We start from the raw sequence: 16,696 nt of genomic DNA on the forward strand, positions 1-16,696 counted from the left end.
AACCAACTCTTAGCTGTGTGGGCGTGGTGTGTTACAGTATCTTGTAACAGCCAACAACACATGTAGGAACCGTTTGCGAACTTTGAAAGGGAACAGAAATAAGCATGAATTTAGAACTGTGAGCAGAGCAATGGGCTGTAAAAGCTGAGCTGACTCCAGTGCTAGGTTTAATGATTAATGTTATCTGCCTGTGAAGACACTCAGTCATCCAGATCATGGTATATCCAAGTGCTAGAAAACAGGTCAACTGGACTTGGTTAAGTTTCCTTGAGGTTACCTGAGAGGCTGGACCCACCTTGCTGTTGGTTTCACTGGGAGCTGTTGACACACCTGCCCCCTGTGGGTCATGTGTGAATTGCAGTGAAACTTCCTGGGGATGGAAGTCAGGACTCTGTTGTATGTGGCTGAAAGGTTGTGTCTTAACCCTCCTCCTCTCTTCAGAGATGTTTTCCTAGTTTGACGTAGATGACTTCCTTCACTCCTCTTTCAAAACATCTGTCTTTCCTGGCCAAAATGTGGACTTTGTTGTCTTCAAATGAACGTCCATTGTCCTTTAGATGTAGGCAGACTGCTGAGTCCTGACCTGAGTCACCAGCTCTCCTGTGCTGTGCCATGCGTTAATGAAGAGGTTGTTTAGTTTCCCCAATGTACAGGTCTGATCTCAGTGATGGTGACTTCAGCTCAAGGAAACTGCCAACCTGCCGTTCAACATGAATTTGAGAAGTAAACATTTGGAGGCTGCATCTTTGTTGGTAAAGTTGCGTCACACTGCTCCTCGTCACCTACAGTTCTGCTCCTCTTTCCTCTCTCTGTCACTTATTAGCTGTTTTGTAGACATGTCCTGCGGAGGATCTCCGGAGAATTGGGGACCTGAATTTCTCTGCAGTTTTCCTTTCACACATGCACAACGCAGCAGGAGATTCTCCGCTCAGACAAGTTCACAACAATCACAAATTCTCTGTGGGATTCAAATGAGGGGGGGTGCAGCAGGCAGAGGCAGGATGTGACGTATTAATCCCTCTGCGGAGATCACATGATTTTGTTTACAGCACATCCACACCACTGTCGGCTCTTATCACAACAAACACTTTTGACATCTTTGTCGGTGACAGCACTTTTTCACCCAGAGATATTTGTTTTTCTTTTTGTTTTATTCATTTTTCCAACTGCATAATTGATTGATGAAAGAATAAATATTTGGTCGTTTTAGTGTCCAGTCGTCTCCTCCTCTCCTCTCCTCTCCTCTCCTCTCCTCTCCTCTCCTCTCTCAGTTATTGACTATGTCAACATGTCAACCAAGTTTAACTAAGATGAAAACCTTTGCCCTATCCTTCACAGATATGTTTGGTCAAAGTCTTCTGTGTGAATACGCGGACTTGTCATCCAACTGAGTATCAGATGGGGAATAAATGCTGTCCTCTTTGTCCATCTGGTAAGATCCTGAACGAGAAGAATAGGCTGGAATGTTTTTTTTAATGTTTTGGCTTCTTCTGTTGTAAGTAATAAAAATGAAAGTGCAGCGCATGTTACGATGTTACGTTATAACCTGCACTTTACCCTCAAGATGATTTGTCTTTGTTCAACAGAAATATTTCATGAAATTAAATAGTTTTCTTTTCAACAGGAAATCGTGTTAAAACACACTGCACGGTGTTCTGGAGCACTTCGTGTTTGCCCTGTGTGAATGACACCTTCATGAATCTTCCTACTGGACTTAAAAAGTGTTTACCCTGCACGACCTGTGGTCCAGGTAGATTTCTGTGTTGACATTTACTGTAGGTTTAAAGGGCCCATATTGTGTAAAATACATTTTCTGGTCTTTTACTATCTGTAGTTACTTGAAGGGGGTCAGTAGGAACCCTCAAAGTATGAACACAGTCACTCCGCGGACTTTTTCACTCAGTCTATTCTAAGAAATGTCAATACCTCAAATTAAATCCCAGAAAGGTGTAAAATATGGGTCCTTTTAAAATCAGTAAGGAGGCATGTTACTGCAAGTCTTACAGTGTGTGGGCTGAGATGGAGCTGAGCTGTTCTGATGATGTTTTTTACACTGTCACTGTGTTAGTCTGTTTAGAATAGTTTCCTGCATATTACTGATCCTCTGTGTGTTGACAGATTCTGGTCTGAAGATCTACACTTCATGCACAGCAACAACGGATTCACTTTGTGAACCTCTGGAAGGATTCTACTGTATAGAACCCATAGAGAACCACTGTGCAGCAGCACAGAAACACAAACGATGTCAACCAGGGCAGTACATCAAACACAGAGGTGCATTTTCTAATGCTGACTTTAAGATTTAAGTTTTCAAAACTGTAAAAAGCTTTGAAGAACACAGAGCAGGTTATTTGAGCCATCCAGTCAATTGTGAAACATTTAGATGATATGCAAATTGTTATTATTTTGCAAACTGTTCATTTAATTGGCTTCACACATGGCATCTGTATTATGAATTGTCAAACGGCAGGTGAAAGTCACTGCCAGTTCATTTTGATGATTTAATGAGTTTAATTTCACCACATTGGACTGAAAAAGATATTCTGATTATCTGATCTCCGTCATGGCAACAAAAGTCATAGAATCACTCAGGAATTTGTCTTCAACAGTAACAAAATAAATTAAGTTTAATTTTATGAAAAACATTGACTACTTCACTGTAGAAGTCAATGTCATCCTACCTGATAAACCAGGTAGGATGAACACAAAGTTTTCTAACTTCACTCTGCACCATAGACTGTTTATAAAAAGATCTCCACACAACATCCAGCACACAAACAATACAAAGTGACAGTATATTGTAGAACTGTTTGAGGAGGACTCACTAATGACAAGGAATAATTCTGAAGTTGCACACAATTTGGACTGCATACAGACGTCCACATATGGGTCTGTGCATGTATTTGCATGTATTGCATTGTCATTTACAGGGACCACAGCTGACCCCAGTGAACTGGCGGATGAGCAAACTCTGAATGTGTCTTTAGTCATGTGTAGGGCCGTCCAACAGAGGCAAAGATGTAATGACACCTCTCTATCTAGAAAACTCTTACATTGTTTCAGTCAGAGAGTGGTGGACATGTCTCATCATGGGTTAGATTCACAGATGTCTGTGTCCATTTTGGAAAAGTTCATCAAAACAGCTGTAAAGACTTTGGCTGTGGACAGTGGACAAAAGTAGATGGACAGACAAATCTTCCATCTATCAAGATGATTTGTTTGAGTTGGAGAAAACAGATCAAAATCCCATCTTCCTGTGCAACTGTGATAATAATAGTAATAATAATGTTCTCTCAAAAAAGAATGATAGCTGAGCGGCAGTCTGACAATATTAACAATTGGACAATTTTGAAAAACAGTCTAATATATATAGTATTATTTCAATTTTTCATTTGTTTCATATGTTTATTCTTACTACATTTTGCTGCTTTCCCTACACTGCTGCCTCGACTATGAATTTCCTCCATGGAGGATTATTTAAGGTACATCTTATTTGAGCATGCAAAAAAATATGAAAACAAATAATGAATATAGTCCTAAAAAACAGTGCAGTGATCCAGGTGTGATGAGATAAAAGAATGTAAAATAGTTTCTGTATCTTTGAAATGTAACATAGAAGAACAGAATTCTGTCAATGTTCCTTAGTTTATAGAATCCTGTTTGTAAGTTTAGTGGCATGCTGCTCTACATTTCATCACACCTCACATAAAAAGGAGAGAATTTGAACAAAGAAATGTTTGCTGTTCAAAAACCTCAATGATCAAATATTTTTTTACCTTTGGAAATCAGACAGGTCTGATGTCAAATACCACTTTGCTATATAATCCTAATATGATGTGTACACTAGTAACTGTGTATATTTTGTGTTTGTACAGGAACAGCCCAAACAGACTCTCAATGCTCTGACTGCAGTAATGGAACATTTTCTGACGGGACGCGTACGTCTTGTCAACCACACACACAGTAAGTAAAGAGTCTCACCAGACATGGACGTGCCTGGTTTCTTACACTTGCAGTGAATCTGTGGTGCCTCTACATGGTCCTGTGAGAATGTCCCCTGTCGTTCCAGATGTGAATCACTAAACCTTCAGCTGATGCAACCAGGAACAGCTTCAACTGACGCTGAATGTGGAAATGACAGTTTAAGTAACACAGCAGTTGCAATCATCGTTCCACTGGTTGTTTTGGGTCTTTTGGTGGTTGCAGTCGCCTTGTTTTTATGGAAAAGATATCGTTCAGGTACGATGTGTGTGTGGTCGAAGAAAATGTTGTCATGGATGATAAGACCTCCATCAAGTCATGATGTCGTTGATGAAGAGCTTTTTCATTTGTTTTGTTTCTGTTACAGGAAAAATAACATATGTATCCTCTTCCACAACGGTATGTTTGTTACTCTCTTTTTCACAGTGTATGTTCTGACTGTGTATAGGTTCTGTGCTTGATGACAATACTTGGTTGATGAAGGTAATTTGATTATTTTATTTAATATTTCACGAAAAGGAAAACACATCTGAAAGAGAATCTGTGACGACAATGGAGTGAAAAGCAGCAGGTGAGACAGCAGCGTGTTCTACATTTAAATATTCATTAGTTGAGGACTGTCTAGAGCCGTCACTCTGAATTTTGCATTCTCACATACAGCACCTCTGGAGACTGTCAGGAGATTATCTGGAGTTTAGTGCATGTCTGAAAGTGTCTTAAGACTTCTCTCTGTGAAGTCTGTTCACATGTACAAGAGGTTTCCATTTTAATTCCACATATTTCTCTCCTCAGCAAAAGAGATAAACCTGCAGAGAACCAGTAAACTGTTTGTTCACTGCAGAGTGAATGTGCTCTAGAATCCAGGTATAATCCCACTGGGTTCTAGCACATTGTCTTTGTAGGGTACAGAAATAAAACCACTGCTTTGTTACAAAGGGCACACAGCTCATCGTCTCACAGATGTCACTGCACCAAAACTACAGTCAGCTGGGAATATGAAACTTGGAGCGTCTCCCTACCCCTACCCCTTGTTTTTGAGGGTTATCTTGCCCCTTGAAACGATTCGATTCTGTGTTTCACCTGTAAAAAGTTATGTGTTTGAAACATAGATGTCTCTTTTTAAACAGTACAGTGTAAAACTGGGGACATTCAGTGCAAATGGATAACAGAAAATGTCAGTAACTCGACATCAGTGCCTTACTGTTTGGAAAGACAAGGCCTACTACTTACTGTAAATTACCTATTAATGCCCTATTGGTTTTGATACATTTATTTTGAAATGGTTTAGACGGAAGGAGAAATGTTATACTTTATTTTGAAAAGGTAGTTCCTGAAAAACGGAAAAGATCGCTAAATGGCAGGTGTGCCTCGCTGTTGCATGAAAAAGTATTCCCATTAGTTGTTTAGCACCTGGCTGAGAAAGGCACAAGGTTTGTGATTATTTCGTTTATTGTTATTATTATAGGCTTAATTCTAAACGTCTTTGTAAGAAGTGTAAGGACACGTGTGTGTGTGTGTGTGTTAAATTTACTATGTGGGGCAAAGTATGCTAGAACTGAAACTGAATCATTATGATAATATGATATGGAGTTTATAAGGAAGTCATATTTGTTTTGTTTTCCTCCTAGTTCTTACGGTGTGTTCATATAGCTACACTTACCCTTAAAGGTGTAATTTTCACATCTCTTTATTATATATCGGTCTTTTGAGGATAAACCAAATGGATCGGCATTATGCCTCAGGAAGTCTTTGATTTCCCTGACCATTTTACGGTCCATTTTTACTATATATTTATGTGTCCCTGACTAAACTGTTACTAATCTGAATATTACCCTGTGCTAATTTATGCCTATTGCTACTCAAATCTACCCAATATCTAATATCTACAATAATCGATCCTATATCTAGGTACTTGAGATACTTGAGCATTTGTATTAAATTAAAATGTTTGTGATGTGCTAATATGTTAATTGGTGAACATTAGCTGGGGAGCCTTTAAATCTCTGGGCCATGTTGTTTGAAGAATTGTATATAAAATGATCATGTGCTGAATGTACTGCTGATACAAAGTGTGACAGTCTGACTCAGAGATGCAGTCTAGCACCTCTGAGTACAACAACATGCCTCGCAATAACCGCAAACAGGCTTGTTGTCAAACTGAACTATGTTTCCTGCCATATAAGGAAATGTACCCAAAACAGGAAACACGCCTGGAGAGAAGTGACAATCAAGACGTTCTGCAAATGTAACCCCACCTATACCTTGTAACTGAGCTTTTGAATAAATACACTGTACACGGGAAGTACCGTCGAAGTTGGCTGCGACCTACTCAGAGGTGCGGACTTCCCTTGCAAGTGAAAACTAAGTACTTGTCTATGTGTGGTGTTTGATTCAGTGAATTCTTACAGCATTGTTATATGTCTGGGTGAAATTCCCTTGACACATGTACGCTTTAGTTACAATTTAATTATATAGTATTTGTATTGTGTCTGATGAGGAAACGGAGAGATAAGAAACAGAGGACACAAACAAATCTTCAAAGGTGTGGCTATTACTTTAGTGAACCATAGAGGTTATTTGGACATAAATGGGTCTCTACAGTGACTTTTGTAGTGCCATGGCAGTTTGAACTTTGTGAAGATGAGTGCGCAGATGTGCATATGTGTTGCATCTACACACAATAAAAGGCCTTACACCAAACCAGCAAACCATGACACTAGTATTTCTTTCTGACGTAAAGCTCTTACGAGCCTCTCATTACTCATGTTTGTATACTTGCTTCATACTGTTAAGACTAAAATCTATGTTTTCCTTTGAATATTGTTAAGACTAAAATCTATGTTCTTCTTTGAATATGTGTCTGTGAAGATGGCAATGAAACTGAACTAAACAAGTGCAGTATGTTAGACAGGGGTGGGGGCAGGGGCAGTTTGGGCTGAATCTGAATAGGTGGGAAAATGTGTGGCCTTCACATAGTGACTGATAGTAGCCGTTGCTGGCTGGTTTTAATCTTGAAGTTGATTGTTGTGTGTGTGTGTGCGTCACATCGCAGTTCAGTCTTGCACCTGTCTGATAATGCCTGTTTGAGAAGACTGTACATCTGTGGCAGACAATAAACTGTACTTTAACTTGTTCTCATACCTAACTTACTATATTACAGCATAAACTCCATTAGCTTTATTTCAAAAATCACACATAGATGAATGCACTGTTTTCTTAAAAAATACTGACATACCCTTAGAAAGAATTCAAGCAGCGGCCACTAGGGTCTGAAGGACAGATAGGAACATGTGCATGCCATACTGAAAGCTCACAAGCTGTCAGCCGATTCAAGGCTTGTTTTAAAACACCAAACCAAACACTGTCAGAATGTGAAGATTTGACCCAGCGACTGTCAAAGGAGGGACGAAACTGGAGCGGCTTCTCATCATTGACAAATTCCAGTGCCTTGAGGCTGGGACCAGCCTGTGCACTAGCCACGTGACTCCCCCTCCTGCTGAAGTTCTACCTATTATTATAAATATTGCACCCACCGTCTGCTCGGGGCGACTCTTGACTTCCCTGGCGGTATTAGGCGGCTTGCGGGTTGTACGTTGAGTGCCCATAGCTATGTAGTAGCTGTTCATTGCTTCTAAATAAATACTTTTTTGAACCAGACCGGTATAGACATTTGGAGCGCCTAAAAATTACGAAAACACAACTATGTTTTAGTCTCTCATTTGATATACATTTATCTTCATAAATTGTCATGGCTTTTTACTGCAGAATAGCTGAGAAATTGAAGGACAAGTCTGTGAAAATGCCCCAATGTATTCATAATGTAGTAATATTTGGATGAATTTTATGAGTCTTTTCCAGTGGATTCCTGTCCGTGGTGTCTCTGACTATGCAATTTCCAGATTAGAATTGGGAAGAAACCTCCTGTTTTCACAGACTCATTCCACTTCAACATGACAGTCGATCACCTCTGAGTGTCATCGACATTATATCAGGAAAGACTGAACTAAATTTTCTAAATTAATCCACTTTAAACTGTGAAAAGGGATTTATTTATTTTTTTTAAACAATTATTTAATTGTTAATGAATATCATTTCAGTGTCTTACCTTCCTCCATGTTGTTTGATGTACTCTCAAAAATGCATTTCCAAATACACGTTCAAGGATATGAGGTGGAGTGTGTCAACTTTACATTTGTCAACTTTGATTGCACTAGTTGAACTTGTTACCCACATTGATGGTCTGCATGAGGAGCTACAGAGACAGAGTGGAATAAATAAAATGCAAAAGAAACAATGGGGAGAAATTAAACCACTTGTTTGGTACTGTAGATATATATTTTTTTAATCACACTTCAAATATGTTTACCATTTGCATTTCACACTGCCGGGAGTAAATAATAAACAAAAAAACAATTACAATAAACTATTCATATTGCACCTTTTAAACATGCTTTACAAAATACACAAAAATATACACTAATAAATAGAGCTAAAAATACAATTAAACTTTTGAACAACGGTGAGCGACCTACAGAGAGAGTAACATCTACGATACGATACAAATTCCTTTATTAGTCCCACAATGGGGACATTTGCAATGTTACAGCAGCAAAAGACATCAAGTTGAAATATAAAGAAACAAATAGCAATATAGAAAAATATGAATGGAATTGAAATAAACTGAAAATAAACAAATATATACAGTGTATACAGAATATATTGCACAAGGGAAAGTCCTGCGTCAGTCCTCTGTATTCTCTGTCGTCCTCGTCAGTGATGAGGCCGACAATCGCAGAGTTGTCAGAGAACTTCTGCAGGTGACAGGAGGGTGAGTGGTAGGTGAAGTCTGCAGTGTAGAGGGTGAAGAGGAACGGAGCCAGGGCCGTTCCCTGCGGGGCCCCTGTACTGCAGATAGCCGTGTCAGACACACAGTCCCGGGTGGTGGGGTAGTGTGCTGGGGGAGGAGATGAAGGGGGTTGCAGCTGGGCTGGCAGGGTAGGGGGCGGGGCAGGTCCCTCCTTTATACAAAAGGATGAGAACGATTGAAGGATTCCGGGGATTTAAGCGCATATGCAGCAACTCCAGCTTTCACCCCTTGCTCGTTCCAGGTCCTTGGTGTCCATATTCAGGCACTGTTCATGGAACCATCTTTCACACTTGTCACACTGAATCTGTGAAATGACAATGTGGAAATCTCAAATATGATTTTAAGAGTGTTCTCTTACATTTAAGTGGAATTTTTCCACAGTTAAATGACCTGGGGGAATAAGTACTGTTGGAATTGTATGGACACTGCAGAGGTATGCCTTGTTGAGACACAGAGGGATGCCACAGACCCAGTGGCAGATAGAGTTGCATTGTAAAAGCAGAGGCTTATAGGGAACCAATCGAAATCAAGATGTTCATTTTTCCACAGCCATTATGGTTTTGTATTTATATAGCGCTTTTCTGGTCTTGTTGACCACTCAAAGCTCTTTACAGTACAGTTTTACATTCACCCATTCACCCATTCACACACACATTCATACAGTGCATCTATTAGCAGCACTTTGTTGTTCTATGAGGGGCAATTCGGGGTTCAGCATCTTGCCCAAGGACACTTCGGCATGCAGATGGAGAAGACTGGCCGACCTTCAGGTTGGAGGACGACCGCTCTACCCCTCAGCCACAGCCGCCCCCATTACATTGTGCAATCAAAATTTACTAATACTAATCTACATAATAATTACTTAAAGCATGAAAACATGTCATGGATGATCAGTGTAAATACTCTGCTTATATGTTTTCAATTAATGTTGAATTTTCAACTTAAATTTCTGCTTCCACAACACCTGAAAATGCTACTATAAATGCTACTACATGTTTTAAGGCAATGTAACTAAAATGACATTCAGTCTTAATATCAGTTTAATCCTTCCCCATTTTCCAACTTGAAAAACCTAACAGCAGCTTGTTTTGTGACACTGTCATTGATCTTCAAAAAAAAACATCAATCAAAACAATAAAAAAAACAAAGAGAAATTAAAAATACTCACCCAATTTGTCAATGGAGGCCCTGATCCAGGAGGTTTTGCCAGCGAACACATGGCACAATTATTGGCCAAATCAAACACTAAAATATAAGCACAAACTATAATAAATTAGAAACACCAACATGTGAAATTTATTCTTACATGCAGTAGTGTACATACTAAAACCTCCACCCCTTGTTTTGTAAGTAAGTATAAATACAAATAAGTTCTAGAGGCAGCATTTTTACATGTTGTGGTAAACATAGATCTAATAAATAGCTTTTCTAATAAAAAGCAGCATGGCCCATAACTACAATTTTTAGGCTATTCTTAATCAAAAGCTACACTGTAAAAGCTCTGAATGTATATCTTAGGAGGAGATTGTATGACTGCTGTGAACCCTCCCTTTGCTCTACAGTTACTATCACTTTCCTCTGAAGCTTACGTAAAGATTGTCAGTAGAAATTCAAACCACAGACAAATACTCTTCACAAACCTGATGCCTGATTTCAATATCTGAAGAGCCATTTTTTGTCTCTCAGTGGCCATTTCATTTCTTGATGTCCCAAATGTTATGACTGGAACAGCTGGAAATGCCTTCATCACTGCCCTGGCCATCTAAACCAACACAAACGTTCAAATCATAATATGTACCTCGTGATTGCAAAATGCAGTTTTCTTAAGGTAAGCAAAATGTGTCCTATTCATTATTACATAGCTGTTCTACTGCTGATTATTATACAGAAAACTGTGTAATGACTGAATGTATTGAAGACAAGTGTGAGCTAACCCACTTAAGAAAAACAATACATTTTTAGGTGTCAAATTATATCCAAAATCACTTACCATGATGACAATGACCCCACAGCTACTGCTATCCTGCTGTGTTGGATGAGTCAGTACTCCTCCTTTCCATTTTTTGTCGACCCACTCAGTTTTTCCAAGGCTCACTCTCCTCATTTTCAGATACTCACTGTGTGTTGTTTATGAAAGATATTTGGAATTCAAAAAAGCAGGGAAGGTTTGCAACATAAAAGGAAAATTGTAATGAGATCCAAGTATTCTTACAAAATTTTTATTACAATTTACATTTTAAATTCAAAATAATTCTGTTTAAAAGACGAATGTAATTCCTTGAACGCATGATAAGATTACATTACACGACATTTTAGAACAGATTTCTTTTCAATTTATAATCAAAATGTATCACCTCTAACCTATTGAACAACAACAGTCTATATATATATATATATATATATATATATATATATATATATATATATATATATAGTGTTCACAAATGGTTAATCCAGTATCATATAGTTCTTCGGCGGCAAGTTTGGAGTTGTCTTCCTCATTGGAACCTGGTGCAGGATCCACCAGATAAACAGTCTTGTTGACTGCATTTATGTACTAACATTTTTTAAATGAATTCAATTAACCAAATATTTAAAGGGGACATAGCATGCCCATTTTACCACAAGTTGATATGGTTCCTTGGGGTCTTAATGAAATGTCTGTAACATACTTTGGTCAAAATACCACAAGGATCATTTAAAACAGCACCCTTTTTACCCTGTATAAAACAGCCCTCCACAGAGTGACCTGTTTTGAGTGCCTGTTCCTTTAAATGCTAATGAGCCAGCTCCCCCCTCCCCCCTCTCCCCCCATGATTTTAAACGATATAAATTACATATTTTATATGATATAAATTATCAAATATGCATCCCATACTTTGTATTCCCCTTCTGTTGTCCTGGAGTTTTAATTTTCCCAATCACATAATTAAATGTCCCCCTCTGCCCATCCACTACAAGCACACAAGCAGACAGACAGAGAGAGAAAGAGAGGTGGGGGGGGGGGGGGCTATGAAGACCATCATTTACCCCCGAACCCCGACATTCAACGGGTACAACAACAAGCGGAGAAAGCAGAATCGCGGGCTGACCTTATATATACAGTCTATGGGGCTGACCAGCGCGGAGAAATGCACCAAGACCATGTAGGGAGACTTCCAGTTCCTTGTTACGACACAAAACCCAGGAAGCTCAATCGAGTCGCTCAAGCATGACGTTTCTGACTTAGAGGAACTATAACAAAACGCGCGAGTGTTTTTTTCCCAGAGTTTTTGGGTTGGTAGACATGCCAGATACCCACATTAACCTGTAGAAGCACTAACAAAGTGGAATTTGCATGCTATGTCCCCTTTAATAGACCTTTATAATAATACCAAAAATCTGCAGGATTATAAAGTAAATTCACATACTAACCAAAAGATTCCAGTGTACATTTGCAATATTTACAAACAACACAATGCCCTGGAAGTTCTCAAAGTTCACCTGTGAAAGTATAAAAATATTTATTTTAGTTTCATTATGAATCATTATTAAATCATTATTTTGACATATTTACAGTGATATAAAATGATGCATTTCACTATTCACAAATAATACACAAAAGTTTCTATTAATTCTTGCCTCTATTAAATTTGTAGTACCTAAAATTCCAGCTCCTACACACACACACACACACACACACACACGCACACACTTAGCATTCAGATTACCTTGGCTAAACTTTGACGGGCAACCTGCTCTCTCTTCCCAAACAGGATCACACCTGCTGTGTAGTGGTTGAGAATGTAGATGTTTTTCCCAATCTGCAGCTGATTTGCCTCAAGCTGTAAAAGGCCTTCAACTGCCTACATCAGAGGAATTGTTGTGAGAAACACAATTTGTAATTTCACAAATCTAAATATAAAAGATATGTGAAACGGCTTAAAAGATGAATGTAATTCCTTGAACACATGATAAGTTTACATTACACTACACTTTAGAACAGATTTCTTTTTGGAACTACAGCTGTAAAAAAATAAAAAGCTAAAAATACCTCGCCTAACAGCCACTCACTGTGGTGGATAATAAGGCTGTTGCCTTTTATCTGGGAGGGGAGCACAGAAACCACAACCTCTGTGTCCTTCTTTTTCCACAATGTGGTGAGCTGAAAGTTAGAGAGGTAAGCAAAACACAATACATATTTGGTAAAACATAAGAAATTCAATATGTTGGATTTTTCTATCTCTTTTTTGATGGAAACACATGTTTCTTCGTCCATATATTAGATTTTGGAAATTATTTGTGTTTATTGGGGGAATAATAGTTGTACACTTTACCTCTTCTTGTGGAGTTTGAAGCCTGGAACTCCTCTGCACATTCTTTAATTGGATACCTGATGCTTCATGTTCTCCAGTCAGTGCTTCCATTTCCTCAGGATCCCCCTGCAGAGATGATGATGTTGGCTCCTGGGATGTTACTTTGTGTGTTCCTGCCACAGCAGAATCCCCCTAAAACACTTAGGGCCAGAGCACCGAACATTGCAAGGATGCATTAGGGCCCAAGGTATTTTTATTTTACCAAATTAATCACATTTTTGGGGGGCTACATGTACTTGAAAACTCATGAAACCGGAAGTTGATGTAACCTAACTGTACATGCTAAACCTGAACCTTCAGGTGTGTGACAGAAAGCCCCCCCCCGGAAGAACACATCTACATGCCAATTTGCCAATTTTTACAGACAAATAAGACAACTACTGTTACTAAACTTGAAAAGACTAATCGTCTGTGGCTGAGTGGGTATAGTGGTTGTCCTCCAAACAGTAGGTCGGTGGTTTGAATCGCTGAAGTGTACTTGGGCAAGATGCTGAACCCCAAAATTTGCTCCTCATAGATGTCAGGTGCATTGTAAGTTGCTTTGGATAAAAGTGTCTGCTAAATGACATGCAATCATTTCTATACTTTTGTGAATGAATACCTGTCAGGGTCTTTTGGGAAACGACCAAAGGCAAGATGTGTACTGTCGCATTGACATTTTTTGCAGTAGATTACCAAACATTGTATTCTTTGATGCCACAGGGACATAACTCTTGAGTTTTGCTGGGTTCTTGGCATGGGTCTGAACTGGCATTTAAATATAAAATGGTGATATCCTTACGTGGCGCCATCTAGTGACCATTGTTAAAAAGTACACCAGAGGTTTGCCGCTATGCTTATACAGTATAATCTTTGGATTGAGTCAATTTGCACGATTAGGTCAAGGTTAGGCTAAGGTTCCTAACTAATTGAAATGACACACGGCATCTGTATTATGAATTGTCAAATGGGGGGTCAAAGTCACTGCCAGTTCATTTTGATGATTTAATGGTTTTAATTTCACCACATTGGACTGAAAAAGATATTCTGATTATCTGATCTCCGTCATGGCAACAAAAGTCATAGAATCACTCAGCAATTTGTCTTCAACATAAAAAGTGCAACGTTTGCTGGTGCAATGGGTTATACCGAGTGGAATTATTTTGAAAAGTTGGGAACTTTCGTCTGAATATTCGTAGAAATAGTGACAAAATATATATAAACCACACACGTGAACAGTAACAAAGTAAAATCAGATACATTTTATGAAAAACATTGACTACTTCACTGTAGATAAACCAGGTAGGATGAACGCAAAGTTTTCTAACTTCACTCTGCACCATAGACTGTTTATAAAAAGCTCTGCAGACAACATCCAGCACACAAACAATACAAAGTGAAAGTATATTGTAGAACTGTTTGAGGAGGACTCACTAATGACAAGGAATAATTCTGAAGTTGCTCTGGAGCAGGACAAAACATAGGACAAGAGAACAGGCAGGCTTAGAATGGGCTCTTCCAATGTGGTGTTTTATTTTAGTGTATGCAAATTGGATGCTGATTGTGATAGTGTGTTTACACCAAATGCGGCACACATTTTTGCGATGCCCTAAACCCTTTGCAGGATCATTTGAGTTTATTTGGGTTAATCGCGCGGAAAAACACAACCGGAGTATTTGCCTGTTCTTTCCCGGAAGAGAGAAGGACGAGCTTAGTTCCATTCTAAGGTTGGATGAAGCAAAATTCGTTATAAAAGCACCATTAGGATCAGCATAAGACATGTCTAGACTTCAATATGGAACTTGAATGGTTTACCAAACTTTCTGCATTCCTTGTTGGCTGAGAGTTGAGTACTTGTTCTGGTCACACATACGTGCCCACAGTTCCATTCATAAAATGAGGCTCTGCGTTGTTCTGGCGTTCAGTGCATGCGTACCTGACCCCACATTTCACTCTAGTAGGCAGATATATTGTTCCTGGAGCATGCACAGTCAATGTGTACAGTCAACGTGGACACACAATTTGGGCTGCATACAGACGTCCACATATGGGTCGGTGCATGTATTTTACCCATATAAAGATAATGGGTTAGATACATGTCTGTGTCCATTTCGGAAAGTTCATCAAAACAGCCATAAAGACTTTGGCTGTGGACAGTGGACAAAAGTAGATGGACAGAAAAATCTTCTTCCATCTATCAAGATGATTGACTCAAAAAGATTGTTTGAGTTGGAGAAAACAAATCAAAATCCCATCTTCCTGTGCAACTGTGATAATACTACTACTAATAATAATAATGTTCTTTCAAAAAAGAGAGAGAGCTGAGTGGCAGTCTGACACAATTAACAATAATTGGACAATTTTGAAAAACAGCCTAATATATACGGTGTTATTTCATATTTTTATTCTTACTACATTTTGCCCATGCACTGCTTTCCCTGTGCTGCTGCGTTGACTGGGAAATGGAGGATTATTAAAAGGTACATCTTATCTGACCTTGTCTTATCTTTACACATTACTCAAACCAGTGTTACAAAGCAAAAACAAAACATATATAAAAACAAATAATAAATATAGTCATAAAAGACAGTGCAGTGATCCAGGTGTGATGAGATAAAAGAATGTAAAATAGTTTCTGTATCTTTGAAATGTAACATAGAAGAACAGAATTCTGTCAATGTTCCTTAGTTTATAGAATCCTGTTTGTAAGTTTAGTGGCATGCTGCTCTACATTTCATCACACCTCACATAAAAAGGAGAGAATTTGAACAAAGAAATGTTTGCTGTTCAAAAACCTCAATGATCAAATATTTGTTTACCTTTGGAAATCAGACAGGTCTGATGTCAAATACCACTTTGCTATATAATCCTAATATGATGTGTACACTAGTAACTGTGTATATTTTGTGTTTGTACAGGAACAGCCCAAACAGACTCTCAATGCTCTGACTGCAGCGTTGGAACATTTTCTGACGGGACGCGTACGTCTTGTCAACCACACAGACAGTAAGTAAAGAGTCTCACCAGACATGGACGTGCCTGGTTTCTTACACTTGCAGTGAATCTGTGGTGCCTCTACATGGTCCTGTGAAAATGTCCCCTGTCGTTCCAGATGTGAATCACTAAACCTTCAGCTGATGCAACCAGGAACAGCTTCAACTGACACTGAATGTGGAAATTCCAGTTTAAATAACTCAGCAGTTGTTATCATCGTTCCACTGGTTGTTTTGGGTCTTTTGGTGTTCGGATTAGTCGCCTTCTTTCTCTGGAAAAGATATCGTTCAGGTACGATGTGTGTGTGGTGGAAGAAAATGTTGTCATGGATGATAAGACCTCCATCAAGTCATGATGTCGTTGATTAAGAGCTTTTTCATTTGTTTTGTTTCTGTTACAGGAAAAACAAATGCATCCACAAGGGTACGTTTGTTACTCTCTTTTTCACAGTGTATGTTCTGACTCTGTGTATATATGTTCTCTGCTTGATGACAATACTTGGTTGATGAAGGTAATTATT

The 16,696-nt window shown here is 38.8% G+C and overlaps 1 protein-coding gene across 3 annotated transcripts; it reads left to right on the forward strand.

Moving 5' to 3' along the window:
• The first annotated feature begins 661 nt into the window (after positions 1-661).
• LOC117765394 (tumor necrosis factor receptor superfamily member 14-like) lies at positions 662-16,696 on the forward strand. Of its 3 annotated transcripts, XM_034591985.1 has the most exons (7): positions 662-752; positions 1,339-1,432; positions 1,625-1,750; positions 2,119-2,274; positions 3,876-3,963; positions 4,070-4,239; positions 4,349-4,543. In XM_034591985.1, the coding sequence occupies exons 1-7, from the start codon at positions 711-713 to the stop codon at positions 4,417-4,419; spliced, it is 747 nt and encodes a 248-aa protein (XP_034447876.1). In that variant the 5' UTR covers positions 662-710; the 3' UTR covers positions 4,420-4,543. The 3 variants fall into 3 exon arrangements, with proteins under 3 accessions (XP_034447876.1, XP_034447875.1, XP_034447874.1); XM_034591984.1 differs by lacking the exons at positions 4,070-4,239; positions 4,349-4,543 and adding an exon at positions 16,295-16,696; XM_034591983.1 differs by having other exon boundaries at positions 4,070-4,543.

The sequence above is a fragment of the Hippoglossus hippoglossus genome, chromosome 7 (assembly GCF_009819705.1).
Source record: "Hippoglossus hippoglossus isolate fHipHip1 chromosome 7, fHipHip1.pri, whole genome shotgun sequence".
Lineage (NCBI taxonomy): Eukaryota > Metazoa > Chordata > Actinopteri > Pleuronectiformes > Pleuronectidae > Hippoglossus > Hippoglossus hippoglossus.

What these genes read in the sequence shown, in the direction of transcription:
- LOC117765394 (XM_034591983.1), top strand. Translation starts at nt 711, where the DNA reads ATGAATTTGAGAAGTAAACATTTGGAGGCTGCATCTTTGTTG. An exon ending in CTGTCCTCTTTGTCCATCTG is followed by an intron (nt 1,433 to 1,624) that starts GTAAGATCCTGA and finishes TCTTTTCAACAG; the next exon opens with GAAATCGTGTTAAAACACAC. An exon ending in TCTTGTCAACCACACACACA is followed by an intron (nt 3,964 to 4,069) that starts GTAAGTAAAGAG and finishes CTGTCGTTCCAG; the next exon opens with ATGTGAATCACTAAACCTTC.